The sequence below is a fragment of the Pteropus alecto genome, unplaced genomic scaffold (assembly GCF_000325575.1).
Source record: "Pteropus alecto unplaced genomic scaffold, ASM32557v1 scaffold75, whole genome shotgun sequence".
Lineage (NCBI taxonomy): Eukaryota > Metazoa > Chordata > Mammalia > Chiroptera > Pteropodidae > Pteropus > Pteropus alecto.
In genome coordinates, this window is record NW_006440638.1 from 23,450,114 (window position 1) to 23,477,519 (window position 27,406).

General features: G+C 39.8%; 1 protein-coding gene across 6 annotated transcripts in view; it reads right to left on the minus strand.

The window, feature by feature from the left end:
* The window catches only part of CACNA2D3 (calcium voltage-gated channel auxiliary subunit alpha2delta 3), a 799,126-nt gene that overhangs the window by 139,354 nt on the left and 632,366 nt on the right, over positions 1-27,406 (minus strand). For all 6 annotated transcript variants that reach the window (XR_003048003.1, XM_015593665.2, XM_025050813.1 and 3 more), the window contains 6 exons: positions 24,694-24,739; positions 24,439-24,536; positions 22,201-22,294; positions 18,044-18,139; positions 12,965-13,086; positions 10,169-10,249 (listed from right to left, as the gene is read on the minus strand). Coding sequence is in view for 5 of the 6 variants with exons in the window: in XM_015593665.2 (XP_015449151.1) it covers positions 10,169-10,249; positions 12,965-13,086; positions 18,044-18,139; positions 22,201-22,294; positions 24,439-24,536; positions 24,694-24,739 (537 nt within the window). In the remaining variant the exon portion in view is untranslated. The remainder of the gene's footprint in view (positions 1-10,168; positions 10,250-12,964; positions 13,087-18,043; positions 18,140-22,200; positions 22,295-24,438; positions 24,537-24,693; positions 24,740-27,406) is intronic.

Sequence of the window (27,406 nt, forward strand, 5' to 3'; positions counted from 1 at the left end):
AAACTGTTTTCCACCAAAGCATGTGAGGGCATTTCCAACATTCTCCCAAGCATTATGCTGATTATACTGTTCAGAGGTTTATAAACTAGAGTAGAGATTAAGTAAATCACCATCCTGACTGACAATGAGAGCATGTATTTTTAGAAAGCTTAGGATCTTTGATTGGGATTTCTGTCTAACCACATATACAAAAACATCAGGCACAACTGATGGACACCGTCCGATACATAAAGCTCTGTCTTCAACGTCTACTTATATAGCCTCTGATTTAAATATTCATTTCACTTCTATAAGATAGAAAAGTGAAAGAAGTGAATGAACAAGTCAACGTTTAATTTATTTATTTAATGGGCTGTGATGTATTTTCATCTAAACCAGGGGTTGGCAAACTTTTTTCTGCAAAGGGCCAGGTACTAAATATTTTTGGCTTTGTAGTCCATACAGTCTCTATCCAATGGGAAGGTGTCCATTGACAATACAGGCATGACTTGATTTCAATAAAATATTGTTTGCAAAGACAGCTGGTAGATATCTGATAAGGTAGTTATATCTAGACTATATAAAAAACTTTTATATCTCAACAATAAAAAGACAAATAACCTAATTTAAATACAAGTAAAAGATCTGAACAGACATTTATCTAATGAAGATATGGAAGTGGCCAAAAGCCTATGAAAAGATGGACAGCATAATTAGCCATCAGGGAAATACAAATCACTTCACATCCACTAGGTTGGCCAAAATTAAAAAGATAGACAATAGCAAGTGTTGGTGAAGATGTGAAAAAATTGTAACCATCATATGTTGCTAGTGGAATTGTAAAATGGTGCAGCCATTTCAGAAAACAGCTTGGCAGTTCTCAAAATATCAAACACAGAGTTACCGTATGAACCAATTCCACTCTTAAGTCTCTACCCAAGAGAAATGAAAACATATATCCACACAAAAACTTGCACTTAAATGTTCATATCGACATTATTAATAACAGCTAAAAAGTGGGATGCCCCAGATGTCCACCGACTGATAGATGGATAAACAAATTGTATATTCATACAAGGAAATATCATTTGGCAATTGAAAAAAGTATTGACACATGCTACACCATGGGTGCACCTTGAACGCATTAGCTAAGTGATAAGCTGATCACAAAAGGCCACATATTGTGTGATTCCATTAATCAGCAATGTCCAGAATAGGCAAATCCATAGAAACACAAAGTAGATTACTGGTTTTCTGGGGCTGGGGTAGGGAGTGGGGTATTAAAAAAAGTGTGTGTGTGTATGCGGAGTTCTTTTTGGGATGTTGAGATTGCCCTAAAATTAGTTTGTGGTCCTGTTTACATAACTTTGTCAATATACTAAAACCCAATGAACTATATACTTGAAACAAGTAAATCTTATAGTACATGGAATATATTTTAAGAAAACTGTAAATAAAAAAGACAAAAGAGGTGGCAATCTATTGGTTGGTCCTGTGGGCTACAGTTTGTCAAACTCTGTTTTAAGATATAGGTACATAAAAACGAATTTCAAAAAGTTACTATAAAGCATGTCAAGATATTATAATGAAATTCCAAGTTTTCACAGACAACAGCACATGGCAATAAGCATTGGCTACCGAGTAGTGGTAGATGTAACACAGTTATTCTTAACAATATAACAACACTAATAAGCAATAATAATTTAGCAGATAACCATTATTGAGCATTTGACTATAAGCATTTTCTCTCTCTCTCTCTCTCTCTCTCTCTCTCTCTCTCTCTCTATATATATCTATTTACTATTGATTAGTACCGGGCTCTGCAAAGCTATAACCTTTAGATTTTTGTCTGACACAAATGCAAATGATTTCAGTCTAGCAGAAAATATAATTCAAAAGAGACATCTCTCTCTCTCTCTCTCTCTCTCTCTCACGTCTATTTATTATTTTATCTTCTATCTATATATCTTTATCTAACCATCTATCTATCTATCTATCTATCTATCTATCTATCTATAGTTAGCTAGTGCTTATAGTTGAGTGCTCAGTAATGGTTATCTGCTCAAATATATATATCTATTCTTTTATTTCTCTCAACAAGAAGCAGAGGGGCCCCCTAAAGCCATAAAGAATCTGAATATAATAAATATTCCATGATTGGTTAATGATGAAACACACATCCATCTCTTAAAAACAGGCTTTTAGAAATCTAACCAAAGCACCCATCAACCTCATTTTACAAATGTGAAAACTCAGGCCCACTGCAAAACAGGGAAACAGCCCTGTGCTCACTCCTAAATCCTTGGTTCACATAGGCTTTAATGTTCAAATCTTGCCACGATCTCAGAAAGAGGGATCTTGACTTGCTGATATAGAACATGCAAGCCAGGTATGAGGACCTGTTACCCTAAAATTCTGCTGCTGATTTTTTGGTGGAGGATGTGTTGAGGCTTTTGACTTAGGTTTATAAAAGGATAGTAACTCTTGGAAGTGAGTGTCTTGGAGAGTTAGCACAGAGAATCCAGTTTCACAAAACTCTGGGCTATTTTTATTCCTGGAGCAGGAATCTTCACCATGACCTTGTCACTGGCTACTGTGGTATGCAGAACAGCTGTTCTATGTGGCTAACTGTAACTCAAAATCTGTTGCAGACTTGAAATATACCATAATCAGTAGCTACATTACTAATCCATTTCTATAAAGGTCGCTGTTGTCAGTCCTGCTGGCTTAGAACTCCTTTTGCCCCTGCATTGAACTGATTTATCAAATTAAAAAAAAAAAATGCCAAACATATAGAAAGTCCCACCTCATTGGTGACATTTTGAGTAAAGATTTACCTTGGGTTCCCTGCCTCCCTTGGGCAGTGGATCATCTGACCACCTGCCCACCAGTCCTGCTTTTAGATTGTACTAAACACCCCCCACACCTGGGAGACGCATTTGTGTCTCAGAGTGTTCATCTGGAACATAAGTACCACATGTACAAGGGATCTTGTTCAGGATTCTTGGAAAAGTCCACTCCCTTTCCCTGGAATGCTCTTCCTACAGATCTTTGCATAATGGCTGTATCTCATCCTTCAGGGCTCTGTTCATGTCACCACCTTAGGGAAGCCCTTCCTGAGTCTCTGTACCCCCAATCTGGAGAAGCATCACCTCTGCTGCACACCCAAACATACGTATTTATGAACATGAGTATGCATCCCTGCCTTTGCTAGTTCCTCCCTTTATTCTGATCTTTTTTCTCTAGAGCATTTACCACTACTAGAAATTCCCTCTTCTCTTCATTCCTCTATTCATGCAATATTTGTCTGTTGTCTGTATCTTTCACACAAGTGGAAGCTCTCTTTGGCAGGAACTTGGTCACACTCAGTGTTCTCAGGGAGTGTTGCAGCATGTAGGTGGACTGATTCTTCATGAGGCAGCTGTCAACCCAGCCTCTGGGTGTGGGATGCCAGTAGTACCCTCTCATTGTACAACCAACAATTCCTCCAGTGCCCTCTGGGGTGCTTGTTCACAGCTGTATCTCCAACACTGGGTACACAGTAGATGCTAGATATGTATTTACTGAATGATTTAATTAAAAAATGAAGAAATGAAACAAGATCTTTCTGTAAATGAGCCTATAAGAGAAAACACTGAATCTGAAAGCACCAAGAGCTGAGTTTGCCTGTCAGTTATCTCAGCATTTCTCAATCTTGCCCCTATTTACATGTTGGACCAGCTCATTCTTTATTGTTATGAAGGGCTGTCCTGTGCCTTGTAGGGTATTTAGCAGCATTCCTGACACCTACCCACCAGATGCTAGTAGCATCCCTCCTAACTAGTTGTGACAATCAAAAAAAAATGTTTCTAGGTGTTGTCAAATGTCTCCTGGGGGCAAAAGTGCCCCTAGTTGAGAACTACTGGTTTAATCAATAAGTATTAATTTCTGCCAAGACAAAACACTTCCTTTGCTCAAATCTAACAAACTAGAGGTTTACCCCAGTAGACTGGATATATAATTCCATACATACAGGTTATCTCATATGTACCAAATACATGAAATCACACCAAATGAGTGGTGCCAAGCTGAGTGTTGGTCTATACCATTTTGCCAACATTATTCATCCAATTCTAATGAAGGGTTCAAATTAAATGGTATATGCAGTTTAAATACCACATAGTTGACAATAGCTAGTGATCAATGATGTTAATCTCATCCTTAACTAGTTGGTATCGACGGGATCTTTTGTTCTATCATCAAGCATTTCTCTTCATCACACTGTCTAGAATTATGCAAATGAGACTATATAACCCACATTTTTAAATTTCCCTCAAAGAATGAATCTATTGTGGTCTGTATTTCTTGCAAAGGAATAGACTGGCAGATCAGTGCCTTCTCCTCCAAAAAAAATTTACTAAAAATCATTTAATTTTACACTTAAAGCAAGTGAATTTTTGGTATGTAAGTCATACTTCAATACATCTGTTTGTAAAAGTTTCTGCAAGAAATTAATGCCTAATAGACATATAGATCAACGGAAGAGACTAGAAAGCCCAGAAATAAACTGACACCTATATAGTCATTTAATCTATGACAAAAGAGCCAAGAATATACAATGGGATTAAGACAGTCTTTTCAATAAATGGTATTGGGAAAACTGGACAGATATATACAAAAAATAAAACTAGACCACTTTCTTATACCATACACAAGAACAAACTCAAAATGTATTAAAGATTTAAATATAAGACCCTAGAAGGAAGCATAGGCAGTAAACTTTCTGACATTGTTCTGAGTAACATTTTTATGAATATGTCTCCTCCTCCGGCAAGAGAAACAAAAGAAAAAATGAACAAATGGGGCTACAAAACTAAAAAGGTTTGGTACTATAAAGGAAACCATCAACAAAACAAAAAGCAACCTACTGAATAGGAGACAATATCTGCCAATGATACATCCAAAATATGTATCATTGGGTTAATATCCAAAATATGTAAGGAACTCATGCAACTTAACACCAAAAAGACAAACAATCCTGAATAGACATTTCTCCAAAGACTACATACAGATGGCCAATAGACATATGAAAAGATACTCAACATCCCTAATCATCAGGAAATGCAAATCAAAATAACAATGAGATATCACCACACACCTGTCAGAATGACTATTATCAAAAAATCAATAAAGAACAAGTGTTGGTGAGGATGTGGATGCTTGTGGGATTTCAAATTGGTGTAGCCAATATGAAAAACTGCATGGAGGTTCCTCAAAAAAATTAAAAATAGAACTACCATATGATCTAGCAGTCCCACTTCTGGGTATTTAACTGAAGAAATCCAAAACACTAATTTAAAAAGATATATGTGTCCCTATGTTCATTGCAGCATTATTTACAATAGGCAAGATATGGAAGCAACCTAAGTGTCTATCAATAGACGATTGGCTAAAGAAGTGGTGTGTGTGTGTGTGTGTGTGTATAATATATACATATATATAATATATTATATGCATATAATATTACCCAGCCATAAAAAAGAATGAAATCTTACCATTTGTGACAACATGGATGGACCTAGAGGGTATCATGCTAAGTGAAATAAGTCAGACAGAGAAAGATAAATATAATATGATTTCACTTATATGTGGAATCTAAAAAAAAAACAAAATAAACAAACGAAACAGAAACAGACTCATAGATACAGTGAACAAACTGATGGTTGAGAGATGGGAGGGGATTAGAGGGCTGGGTGAAAAAGGTGATGATATTAAGAAGCACAAATTGGTAGTTACAAAATGGTCACGGGATATAAATTACAGCATAGGGAAGATAGTCAATAATATTGTGATAACCATGTATGGTATCAGGGAGATTTCTAGACTTACTGGGGAGATCACTTTGTAAGTTATATAAATGTTTAACCACTATGCCATATACCTGAAACTAATATAATATTGAATGTCAACTGTAATTGAAAAACAAACAAAAAATTTAAAGAATTTAATGCCTCTAATATCTATAATTTATGTCTTTCTGTTGCTGATCAGATTAATTATTGTAAGCATCACATTTTACACTTGGACTTCACAAAAGACATCTGCTGACACAGAGATAACTACCAGACCAACACAGTTGCCATTAGAATGGGACACTAAATAGTTTTTTTTATTCCTTAAAATACCCATATTGGTCTGTATCATATCACTATGGTGTGGAGTGGAGTTTTATTGGCTGAGTGCCTCTTGTAGTGTTTTTGTCAATTACTGTGCTCCCATGGTCTGGACAGTAAATTTTGCAAGCTTATGTATCTACATATAGGAGGTGAAAATGAATCCCATCTTCTTCAAGTTATTTATTCAGTCAATATTTTTGACAAATTTACCACATGTCAGCCCTCGTCCTTAGCACTGGGAATAAAAAGATAACTGGGACAATTCTTGCCTTTAGAGAGTCTATAATTTATTTAAGAAATCAAAATGGAATATTTTTAGGAGAAATTTTAGATTTCGATATGCTCAAAAGTACATTTTAAAGCAAATGCAAATAATTCAGAATTTATGATCTATTATTTTAAAAATCCAGAAATTTGAATTTTAACAAAAATTGAGATTAGGTTTTATATTTGTCAGAGGGAAAGTCTAGACGGCAAATAAGGAGGTCGGATAAACACTCCAAGGAAAAGAGGAAGGAAGTTCCCTGCATGGTTACAACTTCTAACTTGGCTCAATTTCTAGCCCCTGAGCATTTCTTTTCTTCTCCAGGTCATTTCCATTCTAGCGTGGTAGAATCAGTGCTTGTGACTCTTGGTCACTAGGGCCTTGTCTCTCCATTGAGAGTAAAGTGAAGAATTAATACCATTAGCTAGGTAATTTATGGTACTCAAGTCAATAATAGCTAAATAAGGACAAAACAGGTTTCTACAAGTTCAACTCGATTTATAGAATTCTTATCGAGGACTGAGTCACTATGCTTCAGGTACTCCATTGGGTTATGCTGTGAGGGACAGAAGATGAAAAGAACAAAGTCTTTGACCTCTAGGACCTTCAAGATATTTGTTCAGCTTTTTAATTCACTTGCCCTGTGTAGACATGGCTTTGAAAATAACTGCTATTTTGCAGTCTCTGGGGCAAGGAAAGGTACGCCGATTACAGGCCTGGTTATTAATTTATAACGAGAGTGCCTGGTAAATGCAAGAGGTCAGGAAATATTTATTGAATAAATGAATGACTAGATATTCTGCCAACTTGAAGATAAAAATGGGTCACCCCAAATCCTAGCATTTTTATACTTCTTCATATTCAGGTATTTTCTTGTTTGTTTTCTCATTTTATCCCCACGTCAACCCAGAGTAAGATGAGAAAGGTAATGATCCCAATCTTATTTTAGATTGACCTTCAGAGACCCCAAACCACACATTTAGCAAGTTAAAGAGTGAGTGACAAATCTATGTGGACCTTACAGTCCAAGGTTTGTGTTTCCAATAACAACAGAAAAATGGATTAGGGGCCTGACACACACAGAAGATTCAAGGGCTCTGGAGAGACTTGGTCGGTCAAAGAGAAGTCCTACCACTTCTTCCTTTGCAGTGAGAAAGCAATTAAGAAAACTCAGCACACTGGTGGCAGCTGGAGAGCTGGCAGCTTCCTCAAGAGAAGGACTGTAAGCAATGTCATAGGCCAAGAAGATGGATGGTGCCCATTTGTGCCCTGAGGCTGACACAGAAATGGAATCCTGCCCGGTTTGACCGCCTTTTCTTCAAAGATGTCATTGACAGATGAGTATCTAAATGTTTTTGTTTAAAAAAGAAAAGAAAAAAGAAAGAAAGAAGAATCAAACAAAAAAACAAAACAAGAAACCCTTTCTACTCCAAACAGACACATGTAGCCAACGAACATGAGAATACCCGACCATGCCTGGGAGCTGTGTAGGCCTTTCAAAATAGTCTGAGATAATTGATTGCAAAGTTGTACACCTTTCCTTTCGGATAAATTTTAACTTAACACAAGGATTTCATTGAAACCCCAAATTACTGCCAGTTGGTTGTGTCCCATCTGCTGCTGAAGGTAGACTGGTAGGGGACAAGCCTGCTCACATATTCCATATTTATCTGCCAAAACAAGGCTTCTTCCCCAATTAAAATGGGCTTTTTAAATTTTAGAGTAGGAAACCATGTCTACTTAATTTGAGGAAAACGTGCATAAGAAAGTTGCAGAACCTAATCACAGAGTGACATGATGAGTGAGTCAGATCAGCGAAACCTGGGGGACTTGCTGAAGAGGCCGCTCTGCCTTTGGAGACAGAAGGATCTTCCGGAGGTCACTTCCTTCACGATGCTGCATCCATGGCAGTCTTCAAGATCAAACCGAGCAAATCTATTTTATCTTATGTCTACCAAATACACTATAAAAAGGAAGGTTAATAATCACCAGTTTTAAGGAGTAAGAACTAAATATAATTCCTCAGATAACATTGCTTCTTTATCTTGCTCTGTCATTATCTTCTGAAAATGGGGACCAGCTGACACATAATAAATAGCAGTAAACAGGAGGATGTCTCTTTCACCAACTCAACGGGGGCCACATCTGCCTACTCAACAGCAGACTAGCAAACCCCTTGGAAAATTCATGTTCTCTAGACTGGATGCAGAGTAGCCAGGCTAAGTCCATGTTTCACCAATACTCAGCCACAAAGACATTTATGAAATATGAGGCATTGGAAATACTTGAGCATAGTTTATAAGCTTGGATAGAAATGGCTTGGATGGGCACAGTACTCTTAAGGTCACCATAGAGCATCCTTTGTGATGGCTGAATGAGAAACCCAAGAAAAAGCTTTTAAAAAGAAATTTCAAACAGACAGCTTTGGTGAGCCCATGTCTTTAATAGCTGTTGCATGTGGCACCAGCTCCAGAGAGATAACACACCTCCAGAACTAGTGGGCTGGATCAGCCTGGAGGTAAGCAAGTCTGACCTCCTTTAAGCACAAATAAATCTTGCTGAGTTAAATAATGATCCTGTCTCCTACCTTCCTCAAGGAACATGAGACTCTAAGTGACAAAATTTGAAGACAGCAGCCATGAATTCTCAGAGTCCTTATCTCCTGGCTGATTAGTTACAGGCTGCCTAGTTCAAGATGAGCTTCGGGTCAGATACAGATGACTGTTTCCTTACCATACCCAATAACCCAGAAAAACCGAGGCAGCTGTCCCCATATCTTTCAAACCCTGCTAATACAATTATAATGTATAGGCTAAGTCGGAAATAAAGTGGGGAAGAAAACCCAGTGCTTCCTAGCCAACCACTTCGAATATGTCTACCCTCTTTGCCTTCCTTCCCACAAACATTTGAGAAGACACAAAAGTTGATGTTCAAAGTCACCCTCCAGTACAATATATTGAGGAAGGCTGCTCCAAAACAAAATGACTCCCGTTGGTAAATCTAGCCAATATCAAGGTGCTGCTTAGAAGGTCTCACCCATCCATCGACTAGTGGATTTGGCAATTTTTTATCAGACATAGATGATGTGCCAGACATGCTTTTAGGCTTCGTTTTTCTCAGCAGCTGTCTTCCAAGGAGGGCTTGTGGCAGTTTCTGGCCCTTTAGGTCAAACACCACCAGGGAAAGCCCCTAGCCAGACAGAGGCATTATCCTGACACTCTTGAGAGTGAGAGAGGTGGGAAAAGCCAGAAACAGAATTTCTTTGACAATTCAAGATTCTCCATCATAAAAAGTTTTGGCTTTCTCCTTGTCCCAAACTGGCACTTGCAGATACATTTAACTCCAATTCCTCAGGAGGACTAAGGGTGATGCAAATCTCAGACTCTCAGCTAGTATTTGCCTAAAGCAAGCCCATAATTTCCTTGTATGCCCACTGTTAACCTAATGATGCAGCAGTGGGAGATCTAGAGCTTACTCTAAATGAGCATGCTACCCACTGTTGAGAAATTCTCCTCTGCACAGACCAACAATCTCTTACTGGCTCAGAGTGCAAAAATAAAAGTGCTGGGGGAGATTTCTGTTTTCACATCAAATGCAACCAGTGGTTAGAGCCTTGGACTGGTAGAGATGACAGAACACTGAAGACGGAGTAACTTAAAAATTTTTCCCCTTTCAAAAACCAACATTCTGGTACATAGAAGTAATTCACTGGCCAGATAAGTGGATGCCGCACTTACTTTGTATTCATCAAGTGAAATTCACTGTTTACCTGCCACCACAGGAGATTTCCGTTCATCCAGGAGCTGGATGGAAGTACTCGCTGTCACCACATTGCTTTTGTTGACTGCTCCTGTAAGAAGAAAAACCATAAATGGAGATGGTGTCAGAGTGCAGGTGCTAAGAGGGTTGTCATATTGGCTCACGGTCACTACTTCTGCAGATGGTGCTGGGGCTCGCCTCCCAGAAGAAAGAGCTGGCCGACTCTGTCAGGCCACAGATGCTGGGTTGGCCAGTCCTTTCAGGTGAAAGAAAGTGCATCGAGTTAGAACCGCCTCCACTGAGGAACATCCAGCCTCTTCTAATCAAAATTATTGACCACCATGGAGTGACCCCATCTTTTTTCTAATTTGTAGTTACTAATTTCAGTGTTTACTTGCATTGATAATCACATTTATTATTGCCTGTCTAAATACAGCCATAGAGAGCTGCATGAGATAAAGTTTCAAATTTATTTTATGACGAGTTGAGAACTCTAGCTTTGATTTGTGGGTGAAAATTTTACTGACTTATAAAATTCTAATTTCAAGCCCAGTTTTGCTTAGCAAAAGCATTCTAACCAGGGACAGAGCCGGAATGTAATCCTTCCTCCAAATTCTTATTAACGTGCTAACAATATGGCATTAATATTAAGAGATTTTCAATTACTAACGATAGTTCCAATACTCATGAATTAGAAGATACTGAGAGCGAATTCTTAATGACCGTAGTTAATAACTGTTAGTCCAGTGCCTACCTTCTATAAGGTGTTCAATGAATGTGTGTTAAATGGAATCACTTGAATTGAGAAGCAGGGAGAAGGCAGACCTGAATTCAAATACACTTATGACCCAACCAATTAAAAACTTTCTCCTGGCCCAAGACTAAGCAGTAATGAAAACCAGCTTCTTTTCCAGTGTGTATAGGTATTCGACACACAGTAGAAAAAAACGAGAGAGAGCCCCACCGCAACAGTTGTACTTGGTGATTTTTAACATTTTTTCCCTGAAATGTAAAGGGGCCATGAAATCTCTTAAGATATTATGTCATCCAAAACTTTACTATGAAAAAGGTAAATTTCTTTTCATTATATGACTTCACTGAAAGGTCAATGAAAACCCCACTTGCCAAAAACCAATTATACGACAGCCTTAATTAATCAGAACTTGTTTTTTCCAGACATAATTCTTTGTAGTGAAAATGGTGAATTACAGAGCAAACTGACATAAGGGCCATCACACACATATGTGCGTGCGTGTGCACGCGCGCGCGCGCGCACACACACACACACACACACACACACACAGCACTTTGAGCGGATACTTGCATCTCCCAGAGCTCCGTCTTCCTGTCCAGTTTTGGGCAAAAACCACCCTGTCACAAAAGGATAACTTAATGACTCCAGTCCAGATCTAGCAAACTAGGCTCTATTTTTCTTTTCTTTAGAGGACTATGAAAAAGAAAGTATCATGAGATTGCATGCTAAAAGAAGACATTATTATTGATAAGTCTGAAGCATAATGAGAAAGTCCATTGTCTTAGTTGATATTTTCAGCAATAAAGTGTGATACAGATAACAACAACAACAACAACAACAACAAGAGCTCTAGTCATTGGGAAATTTATGTTTGATAACACACGTGTGTATGGATGTGGGTCACATAGGCCTATCAGTGAAGGGGAACAGACTCAAGAATCCCAGGGCTAAAAGGAATCTGATTGATAATATTGTTGAAAATCCTACCTAGCAAGGGAATTTCTACAATAACATTCACCTTTTCTTGGTATCTTCATTAATGAGGGAGCCTCTTCTTAGTGAGTCCATTTGACTAATTATTAGACAACTCTTGTCAACATTCTTCTGCAGATTTCAAAAGCAGTTTTTCCGAAGGTGTTTTCTTTCATGGAAATGAGCAAGTGCCAAGACTCGGGGTGGGGGGGTTGGCTTTGACATTAAGCACCAGAGAGCCTCCATTAGAGCTGACTTAGGGATGCTTGTAGGAGACTAATACAAAAGGCCCTGATGTAAAACATTATAGAATGAAATGTCCAGAGAATTCCAGGTTTACAGAACTAGGTCTTATTCATCTCCAAAGTTTCTACAACAAACAGGTACAGAGCCATACATAGAATGAGCACCAATGATATCGGGTGCTTGAGACAAGGAAAACTCGAAGACAATCACAAAGCATTTCTAGCTTGGTTTGTTTCTAAAACTAGTTGAAATAAGACAGTATATAGTTATTTTTTGGAGGGAGGTGACCTTATTTATTTTTTATATCGTAAATCTAAGGACTGAAAAAATCATTGACTACATGCCTCCCATTGGTCATTGCAGCCTTCTGTCAGGAGGGGACAAGGCTCTACAAACTCTTAGTCCTTACACTTGCATGTTGATTTTTTAATCAGTTCAGTTCTGTTGGGAAATTGTGGGCCTCCAAAGTGATGTGATTTGTCAAAGGTTCTGGTATAGGATGTTATACCTGTCTGAACTTTCCCTAAGGATGGCCATGACAACATTAAAAAAATCTGAGAAGTTTGTATTCAAATTCCACATGGTACAAAATAAGAGTCCTGTTTTCTAAAATGCCCTTTGCACAATCTGGTTGAGCAAAACCTTCATTTTATTTTGGGCTGTTACACTTATGGAACAGGTCACTGGTTCAGCACTGGACCGATATTCAGCATTGGCTTTCAGAGCTGAATTTGGCTCCCTGTAGCATTCAGGCAACTCCTCCATACTCTACATTCAATGCCCAGGCCAGGAGGACCAGGCAGACAGAGCACCACCTCCAACAAGGATGCCCACCTGTGCTGAAGGGGATCGAGTAGACGAAGCTCCCTGGAATTTGCTCAGCAGCTCTTCGGTACCAGAGAGGGAAATGGTCTGCATTAAAAATGTTCTCCTTGTCTCCAGCTTTCAGGAAGTCCCTTGAAATGGAAAGGAATAAGAAGAACATGGCACCACTCAGCAAGGAAAAGCCGGATACAGGTGCATCACAACAGTCTTTGCTGGATAAAAAGAGTGTTGGCCTTTAGAGCCCCAAGCTGCCTTTTTCAGAGAGGATGTGTGTGACATTGTGCACTCCAGATTACTCAGAAATATCCTGCAGAGCCCCAGAAGCCAGATTCCCAGTGGGAGAAAAGATTTTTCCTAGTATTTCTGGGAACTAATTATCTTAGTGTCTGAAGCAAGCATAAAAAGCCTCCAGCAATCATATCAGAAGACCAAAGGGAGTCAGAAAGCTTTGCCTTTCTGGACACATACACTTGGAAGGATCAACTTCTGAAGGAGATCTCACTCTTCTTAGAAAAAGTATAAAGGAGGTAAAGTGGGCCCATGTGGGGATCTTTGCTCCCTTATTCCCTCCCCTCCCTACTCTCCAGCCAAGCAGGACTGCTCCTGGGTCTCCCCTGTAAATCTCAGTCTCCTGCCTCCCTACCTACTGCCCACAGTGGTTCTCTCTATCCAGAAGGCTGTGTACGCCTCCCTCCCTACTCTTTCCTGTCAAAATCATGTTCATTTCAAGGTGTGCCTCGAATATCACCTACCAAACAAATCCACAGAGACACACACAAGTTCTTGCCCCATGTTGGGGCCCCACAGCCTTGGTCACTCTCACCCAGCCTTCCTTTTCCTTGTCCTTATCCGCACAATTGTCATGCCTCCATCCTAAGCCTCTCAATATCTTTGAGGAAAGGAGTTTTTGTTCACAAAGGAGTTTTTGCGTCCTTCCATGGAACCTTAAACTTACTGAAGTCCCAATGAGTGCTTGTTGGCTTGACTTACCTCCAAAGACTCATGTTTACTCTCTAGCATCTGAATGCTTTGTCTTGACTGATATGTACAACTCAGGAGAGGAAATGACTGCCTGATTAGTCCACATTCTGCAGAGATCTTTTAGGAAGGAAAACTAATCAGGGGACAATGTGTATATAAGGAAAAGGCCACTAGCTGAACCAAAAATGGCACCGTTTTTAATCCAGCAGTTTGTAGCATGGAGATAGATCACATAGACCCTGAAGAGAAATATTCAGATATTCTATATTGTTTCACCATGGTCAAATTCACATGCTAAACTATAACTAGTTGGTTATTATAAACTACTTGAACTTGGCAACCAGTTCAGGAAAGCATTCTGTAGTTTTAGGGTATGGCCAACCAGTGATCCCTTGATACCTTCCAAAGATGCAAGGCTCACTCCTTTGAGAGGCAGCCCATGCTATCACAGGCCAAAGTTCTTAGTCAGCACTGAAATATGGGTCCCTGTAACTTGCACTGGCATGTCCTAATCCCTCTCTAAGGGCAGATACCTAATTTTTCTTGACATTCTCATGGCCTAGCACTCATCAGGCACTCAATGTATGATTAATGATCGCAGAAGAAATCAAATCTCATATCCATATAAGAGCTCCTCAAGTATTAAAGACAATTTGTTATGTCTTCTCTAAATAATATTTCTCAGTTCTTTCAAATTCTTTGTCGGTATGGCCACCATCCTGGGTAAAGGCTCCATTCTGTTAATGACCATATGAAATTTTATGCTACTGTACCTGGGTGTAGTAGACCCAAAAGGGTCTGACCTTGCGGCCTGTACTTGTTTATTGTTTCTCACCAAGAGGAAGACACTTTAGACATTATAATCTTATCTTTTTTATGTTGGCAAAAGCACTCTGTTCTCAATCAGAAAACCAGCTTTGGAGCCATGAACAAGGCTGAGGGGAGGCAGGCATCCCTGCGCTATTTGTGATGCTGGACATCGGGACTGCCAGGATTGACAGCACAGACCAGCTCCTCCTGGCATTGCTGTATTCAGCAGTCATGTTTCCTGGTCTTAAAATCATGAGGTTTCACAAATACTGAAATGTGAGCTTTCTCATTTTTTTTAGGCATGAGATTCTTCATAAACCTGACTTGGCAGGTGTGTGAAGGAGACTCTGATGCCCAGCCCTAGGTGGAATGAACTGCTGCTTTCTACACTAGGCCATGGGCATAGATATGATATTCTCACTCTTGTCACTTCTGTCAGTGGTCAGAGGTGTATGACCATATGTCCTTCTCATGCAGCAGTTACTGTTGCTTGTTGCTTTACATGTCCTTTTTTCAGTTACAGTAGGTGAGACAATAGCTTGGTTAGAAGGTTTGAGGGGGTCCTCCCTTAGACTGATGGAGATATTCATCTTTTGGGGATGGCAGAAGATAGGTCTGGGACACTGTGCATCTGGATGGCTAGTGCCTGCTGCCTACAACCAGACCATGCTGGCATCCAGGGCAGCAAGCAGGAGCCCACAGCGCTTAATCTCCATTAGCTCCAGTATTAATGTGAGAGGATCTGGTTGCTAGGAAACCTTAAGGGTCCCTGACAACTACCAAGTAGTGATTCAAAAGGAAGAAAGAAGGAGAGACCTGATTCTACAGAATCTCTGAAAATGTTCTTCAGGAAAATAGATCCTTTCTGGTAAGAAAAAAGCTTTCTTCTGTATAATAAGGGGCTGTTGTGGTGTGTGAGACAGGTCTAGGTTTTAAGCAGAGCTGAATGACCTCAGATGAGTTACTTGGATCAACTGCTGAGTATCTGAGCCCCACTTAATCATCTACAAAATGAGAATAATAATACTATACTTAACAGGATACTATCAGAAATTGTATAGCACCACATGTGAAGGGCTACGTAAACTGAAAAGGGCTCAAGTAAATATATGGGATTCTTAAAGCCCAGGAGTTTCTTTCATTCTCTGTGATTCAAATGGAAGCTGTGAAATGCTCATCGCTTAAACTTAGAGTTGTGGGGGAGAGGGAGAACAGTAACCACACCACGGAGGCTGACATCATTGAATGCTATGTGTGTGCTACATGTGATCTAAGAGGCCATACTGTAGGTTCAGGATATATTAATACTGGGGATGATGACAGGCTACAGAGGCCATGAACTATAATTGAAATACTTCCAAAAGCAGGTGGTGGGAATAGGAGATAGAATCTCAGTATAGGAGGCTGATGATAGTACAAGTTACCTCTGGGGTAGAAACTTGTATTATCTAGTACTCCCTCCAATACTTTGAACTCTTCCTTGTATGACTTCTTAAAAAAAAACCAAAAAGAAATTCTAAAACCTCTCTAGCCCTAGCTAATAGAGTATATCCAATGAGTTGGGTCTCAGTGAATACTATTTGATTAGAGGGGATAGGCAGGTCAAACACCTGAAGAAAATAGAACCCAAGATGCCTCTATATGAATCAATAATATATGTTTCTTGAAGACAAATCATTCATCCATCCAGATATCTACAGTGACTCACTCCAAGTCACTGTAATATCACAGAGAACTCATAGTTGTAGGTATTCCTAGCTTCCCACAGCAGTTTTGTATCTATAGCTTTTTTGATCCTCACAATGAGTCAGAGATAGTTACCCCAATTTTTCAGATGCACAGAGTGAAGGCAATGAATGAGATAAGTTAGGTGACATCCCAGCAGCCTGGGTGTGGTCTTGTCCTTTTTCAACTGTCATGACATATCAGACAAGCAAGATGCCACGTTTTGTGGTGGTTGTTTTTCTTATTTGTTTGTTTTAATCTCAAAACAAACAACAGCACTCCTCTTTGAGCATCAGACTAGCTCTGTGTCTCCCTCTGCCTCTCTGGCTCCAAAAGGGAGAGGACAATGTGTGTCTCTGTTCCTTCCTAAGAACTTACCCGCTGGAAAAATAATTGTTCAAGAGTAAAGGGCAAAAGACGGCTTAAAAAAAAATCAAGTCACAACTGTAGTTAGCTTCCTAAATGACAAATCAGAGATGCTGAGAAAGAGTCCTCAAAAATAGGAATTAAAAGCAAGTCCACAAAACAGCTAAAAATCTATTGACCTGCCATAATCAGACTTGCTTTTATGAGATCATCTTGTGGTGTCATCGCTTCATCTAACAGGGGCAAGAGCACCACAGAACTGGGCTTGATGGAAAAGAGCATCTCCTGGTTCGGGCCCTTCAAATTGCCAGCCGCCCTGTAGCTTGGTTATTCACTGCCACGTACTCCAAAGGTCAGGTGCGTGAGGTCTCTGGCAATTTCTGAACCCTGCTCCCCAAACACTCACATGCTTAGCAAACTTTCTGAATCTCTAAATCCATTTTTCTCCAGCCTAATAATGCCTCTTGCTTCAGAGAAAAGAAATTGAGAAAACTTCTTAATGGCCTCAGAAAAGACTTCCCAGACTCAACACGAGCTCTGGACAAACACCGATTTGAAGACTTAAGGCACCTGTGGCTCTCTGAAGACACAGGACTGAGCAATAGATTAAAGGGCATCTGGGTACTGGACTCAGTGACACCCTGCCCACTGTCTATCTGGGTCTCTTTGGAAGCATGAGGAAACATGTCACACCTGAATAACACCAGACTTCCCATTCTTGGGTATGGGGCTCTGCAGGCCTTCAGGATCAGTGCAGAGGCACAGAGGTTTATCAAAACATACACAAACAAATAAATACCAGACTGGAAACACTGATTCTTGGACAGGCAGGAACTCCTCAGCAGAGCAGCTGAACCCCCTGAAGCCATTTGTCAGGAGGTGATTTGTCTCCCCTCTGGCTGCCCCACCCCACAGCAGCTGCGCCATCTCCAGAGTTCTGAGACGATTCACTAGGATGGGAGAGGATGCCAGAACAGTGGGCAGAAGCCAATAAGACTGACGAACAAAGGATTGTGGAAGGGCCAACAGGCAGGTGAACACACATGCTTGGGCCCCCATGGTAGAAGAGAGAGGAAAATGTCAACAGGCCTGGGGTGGCCTGAATTTTGTTTCTATCAGTGATGGAATCAGGAATGAAATAAGCTTCTTTTTGAATTTCCCACCTCAGGATTTCACTGGGCCCCACGATGGACCCCTTCCACTTACTGATTGGTGAGCTGCTCAGCCCCAACGAATAGGTTGATTCTCGAGAGGCCCGTGCGAGTGCCAAGGAAGGCAACCTCCACACCCTTGTCAGAATTCCTGAAACAGAGCAGCAGACATCAGAGGGTTCTTTCAGACAGTAAGCAGATAATGGCTTTTGCACTTTAAGGCTCATGAAAATGTTTTACGAAATAGCAGTTTTGAAACCTGAAATTTTGAAAGAAATTATAGACACATACAAACACACACAATCCGCAAGCACAAAATGCAAACTCTTATCACTTAAAAAAATTCGTGCCAGAAAAACTAAGAATTCAGTGACAACAAAAGCATCCTGAGAAAATGCACCCCCAATGCTAATTTAAACAAACCTTTATCTCAAGCGACTGGGTACTTCAGGGAGAGCGGGCTGAGAACAGGAACAACTTTAAGAAAAGGAAGAAAATCCCGTGGCATCCCACAACCTGGAAATGTCTTAGACGAATTCTACACCATTTTGGGGGGACCAACTTGTAAATTCTACCAGAGCATAGGCCTCATCCTCACCACCAACCCTAAAGAGATGAATAAAAAAATGGCTTCTTGAAATTGCCCTGCAGAATGCTATGCGTAGGAACCCTAAGAATGGCCTTAACAAAGAAAAGTCATTTAAAAATTCACCAAAGATATATTTTTTTTTCAACTTTCCAGGCAAATTTTGTATGTTCGAGCATGTTCTTCAGGATATTCACAACACATACTTCTTTTAAAAAACTAATGGTCTACCTTCTTATACTGTATTCAAAAATAGACTCAAAATGGATTAAAGACTTAAATGTAAGACCCAAAACCATAAAACTTCTAGAGAAAACATAGGCAGTAAACTCTCTGATATTACCAACAGTAATTTCTTTTCGGATATATCTTCCTGGGCAAGGGAAACAAAAGTAAAAAGTAACAAATGGGACTGCATCAAACTAAAAGTTTTTTTTTATATAGCAAAAGAAACCATCAACAAAACAAAAAGACAACCGACTGATTCAGAGAAGATATTTTCTAATGATACATCTGATGAGAGGTTAATATCCAAAATATATAAAGAACTCATACAACTCAATGACAAAAAAAGCAAACAATCCAATTAAAAAAATGGGCAGAAGACCTGAACAAGTACTTCTCCAAAGAGGAAATACAGATGGCCAACAGACATATGAAAAGATGTTCAAGGTCACTAATCATCAAATAAATGCAAATTAAAACCACAATGAGATATCACCTGACACCTGTCAGAATGGCTATCATCATTAAATCGAAGAACAAGAGTTGGTGAAGATGTGGAGAAAAAGGAACTCTCATACATTGTTGGTGGGATTACAAATTGGTATAGCTGCTATGGAAAACAGTCTGGATGTTTCTCAAAAAGTTAAAATGATATAAGTTTTGACCCAGCAATTGCACTTCTGAGTATTTATCCAAAGAAAATCAAAACAATAATTCGTAAAGATCTATGCACCCCTATGTTCATGGCAGCACAATTTACAATAGCCAAGATATGGAAGCAACGTAAATGCCCATCAACAGACAACTAGTTCATATATACAATGGAATATTACTTAGCCATTATGAAAAATGAAATCCTACGATTTGCAACGACATAGATGGACCTAGAGGTTATTATGCTCAATATAATAAGTCAGACAGAGATAAATAACATGATTTCACTTATATGCAGAATCTAAGGAACAAAAAGAACAAACAAAAAAATAAAATCTTGGATATGGGGGGTTGGGGAACTGGGAGAATGGGGTGAAGGGTTAAAGAAGTACAAATTAGTAGTTGAGAGATGGTCACAGGGATGGGAAGCACAGCATAGAGAATTCAGGTAGCATTAATAAATTGGCTAGGTAGAAAACCAGAGTAGAGAAGGAGCAATTAGGGCAATCATTTTATAAACTATATAAATGTCTCATAATGTACTGCATACTTGAAACTAATAAAAAAAAATTTTAAATAAAATAAAAAATAAATAAAAGTAAATAAAATAAAAAGCAAATGGCCTTTCTCAACAAATACATAATTTATTCTACAATAAAAATATGAAGAACATACTGATTTTTGAGTTTGCTTCCTTGCCCTAGATGGTACTAGCAATTTGATTAGAAGCATTATCCATGTCATCTGCAATATAAGATCACTTGGTTACTTAACCTTTGATGGTAGTCAAAAGTGGCCAATATTAGCTTTAAGCATTTAAAGGGTGAATAAAAACCAACACTAAGCATTTGTTTCTGCTTGTAGCCTACACCAAATTGGAAAGCCAGGCTGCCCAATCACTTGCAGATGTGGACTACAAAGCAAGCTACCATCTTGGAAATCTTTTGCATGTGTTAGGAGTGAATCGGCAGTCTTTGCACAGGATTTTGAGTTTCATAAGAGCCTAAAAGAAACATTTCTACATCCCCTAGAGAATGCAGTCACAGGAAAAAACAGAATAAGATCCATGTAGGTAAGCAGACTAAAACACTCCAAATATAATGCAAATGGTAGTCTCTCTTTGGGACTTTATTAAACTGCCTACCTTATATCTCCACTTGGGATTTTAAGCCTAAAATGTCTTGAAAAGAACTTTGGTCACATCTGGTCCCAAACCTGTCACTCCTTCATTGTCTCCTGTCCTAGAAAAAGGTTCCACTATCTACCCAGTTAATCATGTCCTAAACCTGAGAACCATCCTTCAGCTGCCCTCTCCACACAGCAAACCCACTATCAGGTCCTGGGCATCTTAGTACTGAAGTGTGCCACAGGTACATCTCTTTTCTCTGTGCCCACTGCCACTGCCCTGTCCAAGTGGCAGGTCCCCTGGAATGCTGTAGGAGACATCACCATTGTTCTTATCCCATTACATTCTATTCTCCACAGAGCAGCACAAGAATCTTTTAATACAGATCTAATTACGTCCTTCCTAAAATGTCCTTCTTAAAACCCTCAATAATTTTCTAATGCTCTGAGTATAAAATCCACAATCTTTAACTTGACTCTTGCGGTCTCGAACCACTTGGGACCTCTGCAGCCGCATCTCCCGAGATCTTGCACCCTACCCTCTATATTTCAGCTCCGTTGGTTTTCTTTAAATTCCTCAAATGTGTCAAAAACTTTCTCAACTCAGGGCCTTTACACATGCTGTTCCATTTCCCTGGAATTCTCTCCAAACCTTGAACTCAGAAAAGCTTTCACTCTTCCATCTCCACTCTTGGTCTTGCTACAGTCTACACATCTTTACTTTTCCTTTAAAGTAGTTATCACAATTCTTAATGATCTAGCACACTATATATCACAGGTATCATGATGGCAGGGACTATGTTTAATTGAGTTATCTTCATTCACCAATACCTAGCCCCATGCCTAGCACATAACAAAACATGCCATCAATATTGGATGAATAAATGAATGAATGGCAATAAGAAAGAATAAAAAATGGGTAGGATAGAAGAGAATATACAGAATGGAAGAAAAAAAAAAAAGAAAATAAACTAATAAAGACCAGAAAAGGAGAGAGAACTGAATAATTGTATGATGTGAAGATGTCAAAAAAAAAATGATTTTTCTTCTTATTGTTAACCTTCAATAACCTAGTTAAAATAGTAGTAAAATGATGGTAATAAAATAACAATAATAAGCTGCTGAAGCAGTTCTCACCCTAGTCTTTAATAAGAACTACTGTTGCCCACCCTCCTCCTCCTACATCCTCCACTTCAGAAATTAAACCACAGGGTTATATCTGATACCTTAATGAAATAGAGCTCTCACTTCCCTATCTTTCTCACAACCTAACCTGGCCCAGATCTCAAGTTCCTTCCAGACTGTGAAGTAGAGGGAGCCATGGCAGGCCAGGAAGCAAAATGCTCCTTCCACCTCCCTCTCTCTCGGAAGTGTCACCCTACCTCAGCATACCAAATTTCATGTAATGTTAAAACTCAAACAAATTATATGTCAAACCCAGTAGCTTGCCATCCAAACCCGAGCCGCTAATCTGCTCTAGCTCTTGTGGTTTGGAGCTTTGGGGAAAATTAAAGAACTTTAACACCAGGCTCCTAAAACAGTTTAGTTCTTTAAACTATAACCATATTTCGGACTGTTTGTGGGGAAATGGCCATGAAAGGGGGACACGTGCAACCACTTACTCAGATTTGTTGAGGGCAAGGCTGGTCCAATAGGCTTCAATGGGAGCACTCACCACAGCATCAAAAAGGACTTCTTGTATCAATTCTTTATCACCTGTTGGGAGGGACACACTTGAGAAGATGGCTTTAGCCGGGCCCCAGAAAGGGGCACAAGAGGTCTTCACCGGGCTCATTTTGCAGTGTCTGCAGGCTACTTTCTCACACAGTGTGTTGCTTTATGCATTAATCTCCCACCAGCTGAAAACATGAAACAGTTCTGACACCTGATATGCCAACAGAGCATGTGGATGAGATGATAATAAATGTAGAGTCTTGGGTATCTGACACTTCAGTTTTCTGCTTTCTCTTCCCCTCTAGTAGTTCATGCCATAGACCTCATGCCAACTCTGGGATTTGGAGACCAGCAGGCATGTTTGTCCTTCTCATCTCCATTTCTGTCCTCTATCAAAATCTGTGATTCTTCAGGGCCCTGATTTCAATTGGATGTAAGAATGGGAAAGGGAAATAATAACTTTATAACTCCTGGGACTCTTATTTTGTGATTCATTTCATTTAAGAAAAAAAAATTTTTTTTTTCATTTTAGTGGGAGAAATAAGTCCCTATGCAAAAGGTCTCTTGGTAGAGCTCTTGGAAGAATCAGGGGGATATCATTAGTCTAACAGAGGCACCCTAGACCCCTCCAATCACCCCAGGAAGTGGGGTAACTAATTATCACACAGAGCGGGCCAATTCTCCCCTTGGCTCAGGGCCAAGAAGACAGTGGAGCTTAGTTATAAAAGTAAAAACTGAAAACCACGCCAAAAAGACAATGGATAAATTCAGATACAGTCGTGTAGTGGAATACTATGTAGTAATTCAAATATATGCATTAGAGCTAAATGATCAGCACAAATACATCTCCAAAATATAATAACATACAAAATAATAAAAATAAATAGATATTGTTAATGGATATATGTATATATAGTAATAGTATAAAATGTATGGGTATGGTGAACAAATATAGGATGGTAATTCTCTCTGGGAAGGTAATAAGACTGGGCAAGGACACTCAGGGGCTTCAATGCTGTCTGTAATGTTTCACTCCTTAATAGGTACCTGAAGCAAGTATGGCAAAACATTAAGACCCGATAAAGCTGGATGGTAAATATAAAAGCTTTTAAAATATTATCTCTGTACTTTTGTTTTGCAATATGTCATTAAAAAGGTCAAACAAAATAAAAAATTAGTTTTACAGATGCCCATCTATCCTTTCCCAAAAAGTTAATCCATTCCATAAAGATGCTGTTTAGAAATTGGATAACCTCCTTACACTTCCCACAGGGCTACTGTGGTTATTCTATAAGGTAACATATATAAAGAACATTTCATGTCACTGAATAAGTAACATCTGTTATGGATAGAGACAGGTGCTATGCTCATCTTGGTAAGTCTCCTCCTGCCCAATCTTTAGCTAGTACAACTATCTTATGCTATTGCAGGGTCTGATCCCGCAGTTGGTGAGCTGCAGGCCTGCTGCTGCTCTCCCCACCCTTCCGCGTCAGCCAACTGGCAATTCTGACTTGTTGAGCTCCCTCAGAGGGCACTTGGTGGGAGTAGAGGCAGCAGATCACAGCCCACCAGAGACAACAGTTCACAGTGGCAATCCCACTCTGGAGAGAACCAGGAACCCCAGATTATGGCCTCAAATGAGACAAGTCCTATGTCCAGCCTGGCTTTTCATTTGTAAAATAAGGGATCTGGATGAGCAGATATTTACAGTCCCTTCCCCACTGTAACATTTTCATCCTATTCAGTCGTTTGAGTAAATGGCTCAGAAGGGGGACAAATCCAATGCAAAGGATTAAACCAGGATTAGATATTCTGTATGACTTTCCCTAACCCACATTCTTCCTCCTATTTCTACAGGAAGCAGACATTTGACTGGATTTAATGTGACTGGTAATTTCCAATAAAGCAAAGCTTCCCTTGAAAACTAAAGCAAAGTATGGTATTGAGTTCATTCCCACCACCGCCACATGCACACACAACGCACATTTGGAGGCACTAGATTATGGCCTTGAATGAGACAAGTCCAATGTCCAGCCTGGCTTTTCATTTGTAAAATGAGGGATCTGGATGACTGGTAATTTCCGATAAAGCAAAGCTTCCCTTGAAAACTGAAGCAAAGTATGGTATTGAGTTCATTCCCACTGCCGCCACATGCACACACAACGCACATTTGGAGGCACACTCACATTGGAGCAGGGGTTCTTTGCCTTTGAGATACAGCTTAATAGCTTCTAACTGAGACAGATGACGGTGCTCTGGATGTAGGTCAGTGTTGCAGTAGGACCTAAGAACATGACATGGCCCAAAACAAGAGCATGTAAATATTTATAGCATCACATTCCTTTGCCTTTGAACCAGGAGGACTGGGCAAGAGAATATAGACAATTTGAAATCAAAGAGGGCACCAAATACCAATACTAATAAAGGACCGTTCGTCTTACCATTCGTCTGCCAAGGACACATCAGGGTGTTCTAAGTCATGCAGGCCTGGAGGTCAAGGAGAAGTTAATGAGTTAAATGCCATATGTGTGGGGCACAGTTTCCACCCTTCCCTGCATCCTCTCGTGTGCTTTAAAAGTTCTAGGGCAGGGCCATGGGGTGGTTAAGGGTAGATACCAACCCCAAAGACATCTGCCTGGGAAAAGGGACTCTAAACAAAGGAAACAAGTTCTCTGCCTGGGCAGAACTCTCTCCCCACTTCCACCTCGCTCAGCCCCACCTGCTAACTTCCCTAGCCGTGTGCCTCAGGAAAGCCTTAACGCCTTGTAGAGAAATGATACACAAGCGAGTCATGGGAGAGCAGCTTAGCATGATGGTAGAAACGCTGACTTTGGAGGCCTATGCAGCCTGAGTTGGGAACTGGGGTGACATTAGCTGATCATTTTATTTTTTTAAATGTCAGTCTCTTCAAGTGCAAAGCTGGAATAATAAGTTTCTAACTGATATGTAGTTGTTACAGTGAAAATATAGGTTGAATGATATAAATTTATCAATACACAACTATTTTGACCAACAAAAACTGCTAGTAGCTACAGAATCCCAAGTAAAAATGAGTCATCAGTCTGTAAAGATAGCTAGGAGAACAAGGGCTAGCAGTGAATTTGGGAGTTTTTATAGACTGCTCTAGACCACCCTAACTCTGCAACTCTGCGAAATCGCTCTTTCCTCGCATCTCCCTGTAACTTCATTTTGATGGGTCATCAGCAGACATACACTTTTGAGTGATAACCTCATGGGCCCCTATGACGCTGATAGCCTGTTTTAGGATGTCAGAGTTTCCCAAATGACCAACTTACTGCACTCAGGATTCCAGTTTCCTCCTCAAATACAGATGTATAAAATATAGCAAAATACTGGACCTATCATCACATACTCCTGCTTGATTTTATAGGAAGTAGGAAATAGATTAGAATATCATCACATATTATCCAAGTGGCCATATTCTAGCCACATTCAACCTACCGGTTGAATGATCTTGAAAATGTCACTTCGGCTCTTTGAGTTATATCAGCCAGAAGATGCAGGTAGTAATGCCTCACTCATAGATTCCATGAGAGGATTAAATGGGACAGTGATAGTCCCTACAACAATCCACGCATCCATCAGTCCTCCTTTCTTCCCTCCCTTACTCTCTCCTCTCTCCTTCCTCCCTCCCTCCTTTCCTTCCTTCTACATATTTGTTGAGCATCAACTCAGTACTATTGTGCAAAGTATTATTCCAGGTCTTGAGAATATAGTAGAGTTAAACAAAGATCGCTTTCTAGTAGCAGAAAAGAGATAAGTAAATAAAATCAAAGTACCTAGCTTAGTTAGTGGTGAGGGGTATGAGGGAAAAGAGAGAATGGAAGTACAGGGAGTGTCAAGAGACAGGAAGGGTTGAGAAAGAAAGTTTCGATTTTAACCACGGAAGTCAGAGAAGGCTTCACTGAGAAAGTGACTTTTAAGCAAAACCCTGAAGGAAGTGAGGGAGGGAGCCATGTAGATAACTAGGGAGAAAATGTTCACGGCAAAAGGAATTGCAAGTGCAAAGGCCCCCATAAGGTATCTTACCATCCTGTAATATCGGGTTAATGATGTCAATTCTATCTATTTTTCTAGTTTCTGTTCTCGTCAACTTTCATCCACAAAGCCCTCTCTGGCTATATTTCATAGGACCTATACATGAGACCCTGAATCTTTTTGATTGCTTCCTCTCTGAGTTCCTAGGGCATCAAAGACATTTCATTGTTCTCTAATTCTCTCACCTCTTATTTGGTCCTTCTAACAAAATCATCTACTGATGATTGATAATGATGACAAAAATGACATAAGCTCTAATTTCTGAAACAATTACTGCATACAATGTATATAAAAGATACAAATCAAGTGTAAAGGAGATTCAGAAGAGGAGTGATTTCAGCAGGTAGAACTACAACTCATGCCTTCGGCTTCAGTAATGACTTCTTACATTTTGAGCAAAGTCTGCCTGTTCACCATGTTTGTAATACTTGGCATTGGCAAAGCATGTTGAAAATGCCTACATTCTGCGGGACAGAATTCCTCATCGAAGATCCTACAGAAGTGTGGTTGCCATTCCCGGGGTACTCTTTCCTTCTCCGAGAACAGAACAGAGCAACAATCATGCCTTGGCTCTTATTGATGACAAGATCCTCTCCTATTTAGCCCTAGGGGAAGCAGCTTACTCAGGCTCTGTTACTCAGCGAAGTTGGCAGGATCGTAAGCCCTCTTATTTATAGAGGACCAACAGAGAGAGGAAGATCTGACCTCATTTGTGTGGATAACCAGACACTCTCCCCCTTGCTGAGGATTCAAATTAATTTCTTGCATGGTAGTTACAGTTAGCTCTGAAATTCTCTCTATGTGACCTCTCAGCCTAACAGCTGTGGAACATACAGGGAGAAGATAGTGACTAAAGAAATGATCCAAAAGAATGCAAAACAACTTCCAGCCCCATGTATTGAGGATTGACTAAATATATGGGCACATGAGAGGCAAATAATCCATTAATAATCTTGCCTTCTATTGTTCTGACCATGGGCTATTTCCACAGCTTGACCTCAGATGGCTTGGATATAAACTTTCTGGCATCATAGGCAGTGATATCCACAAAGCTACACATGGCTTGTAGAGCCAGAAAATTCTAAAATTTAAAAA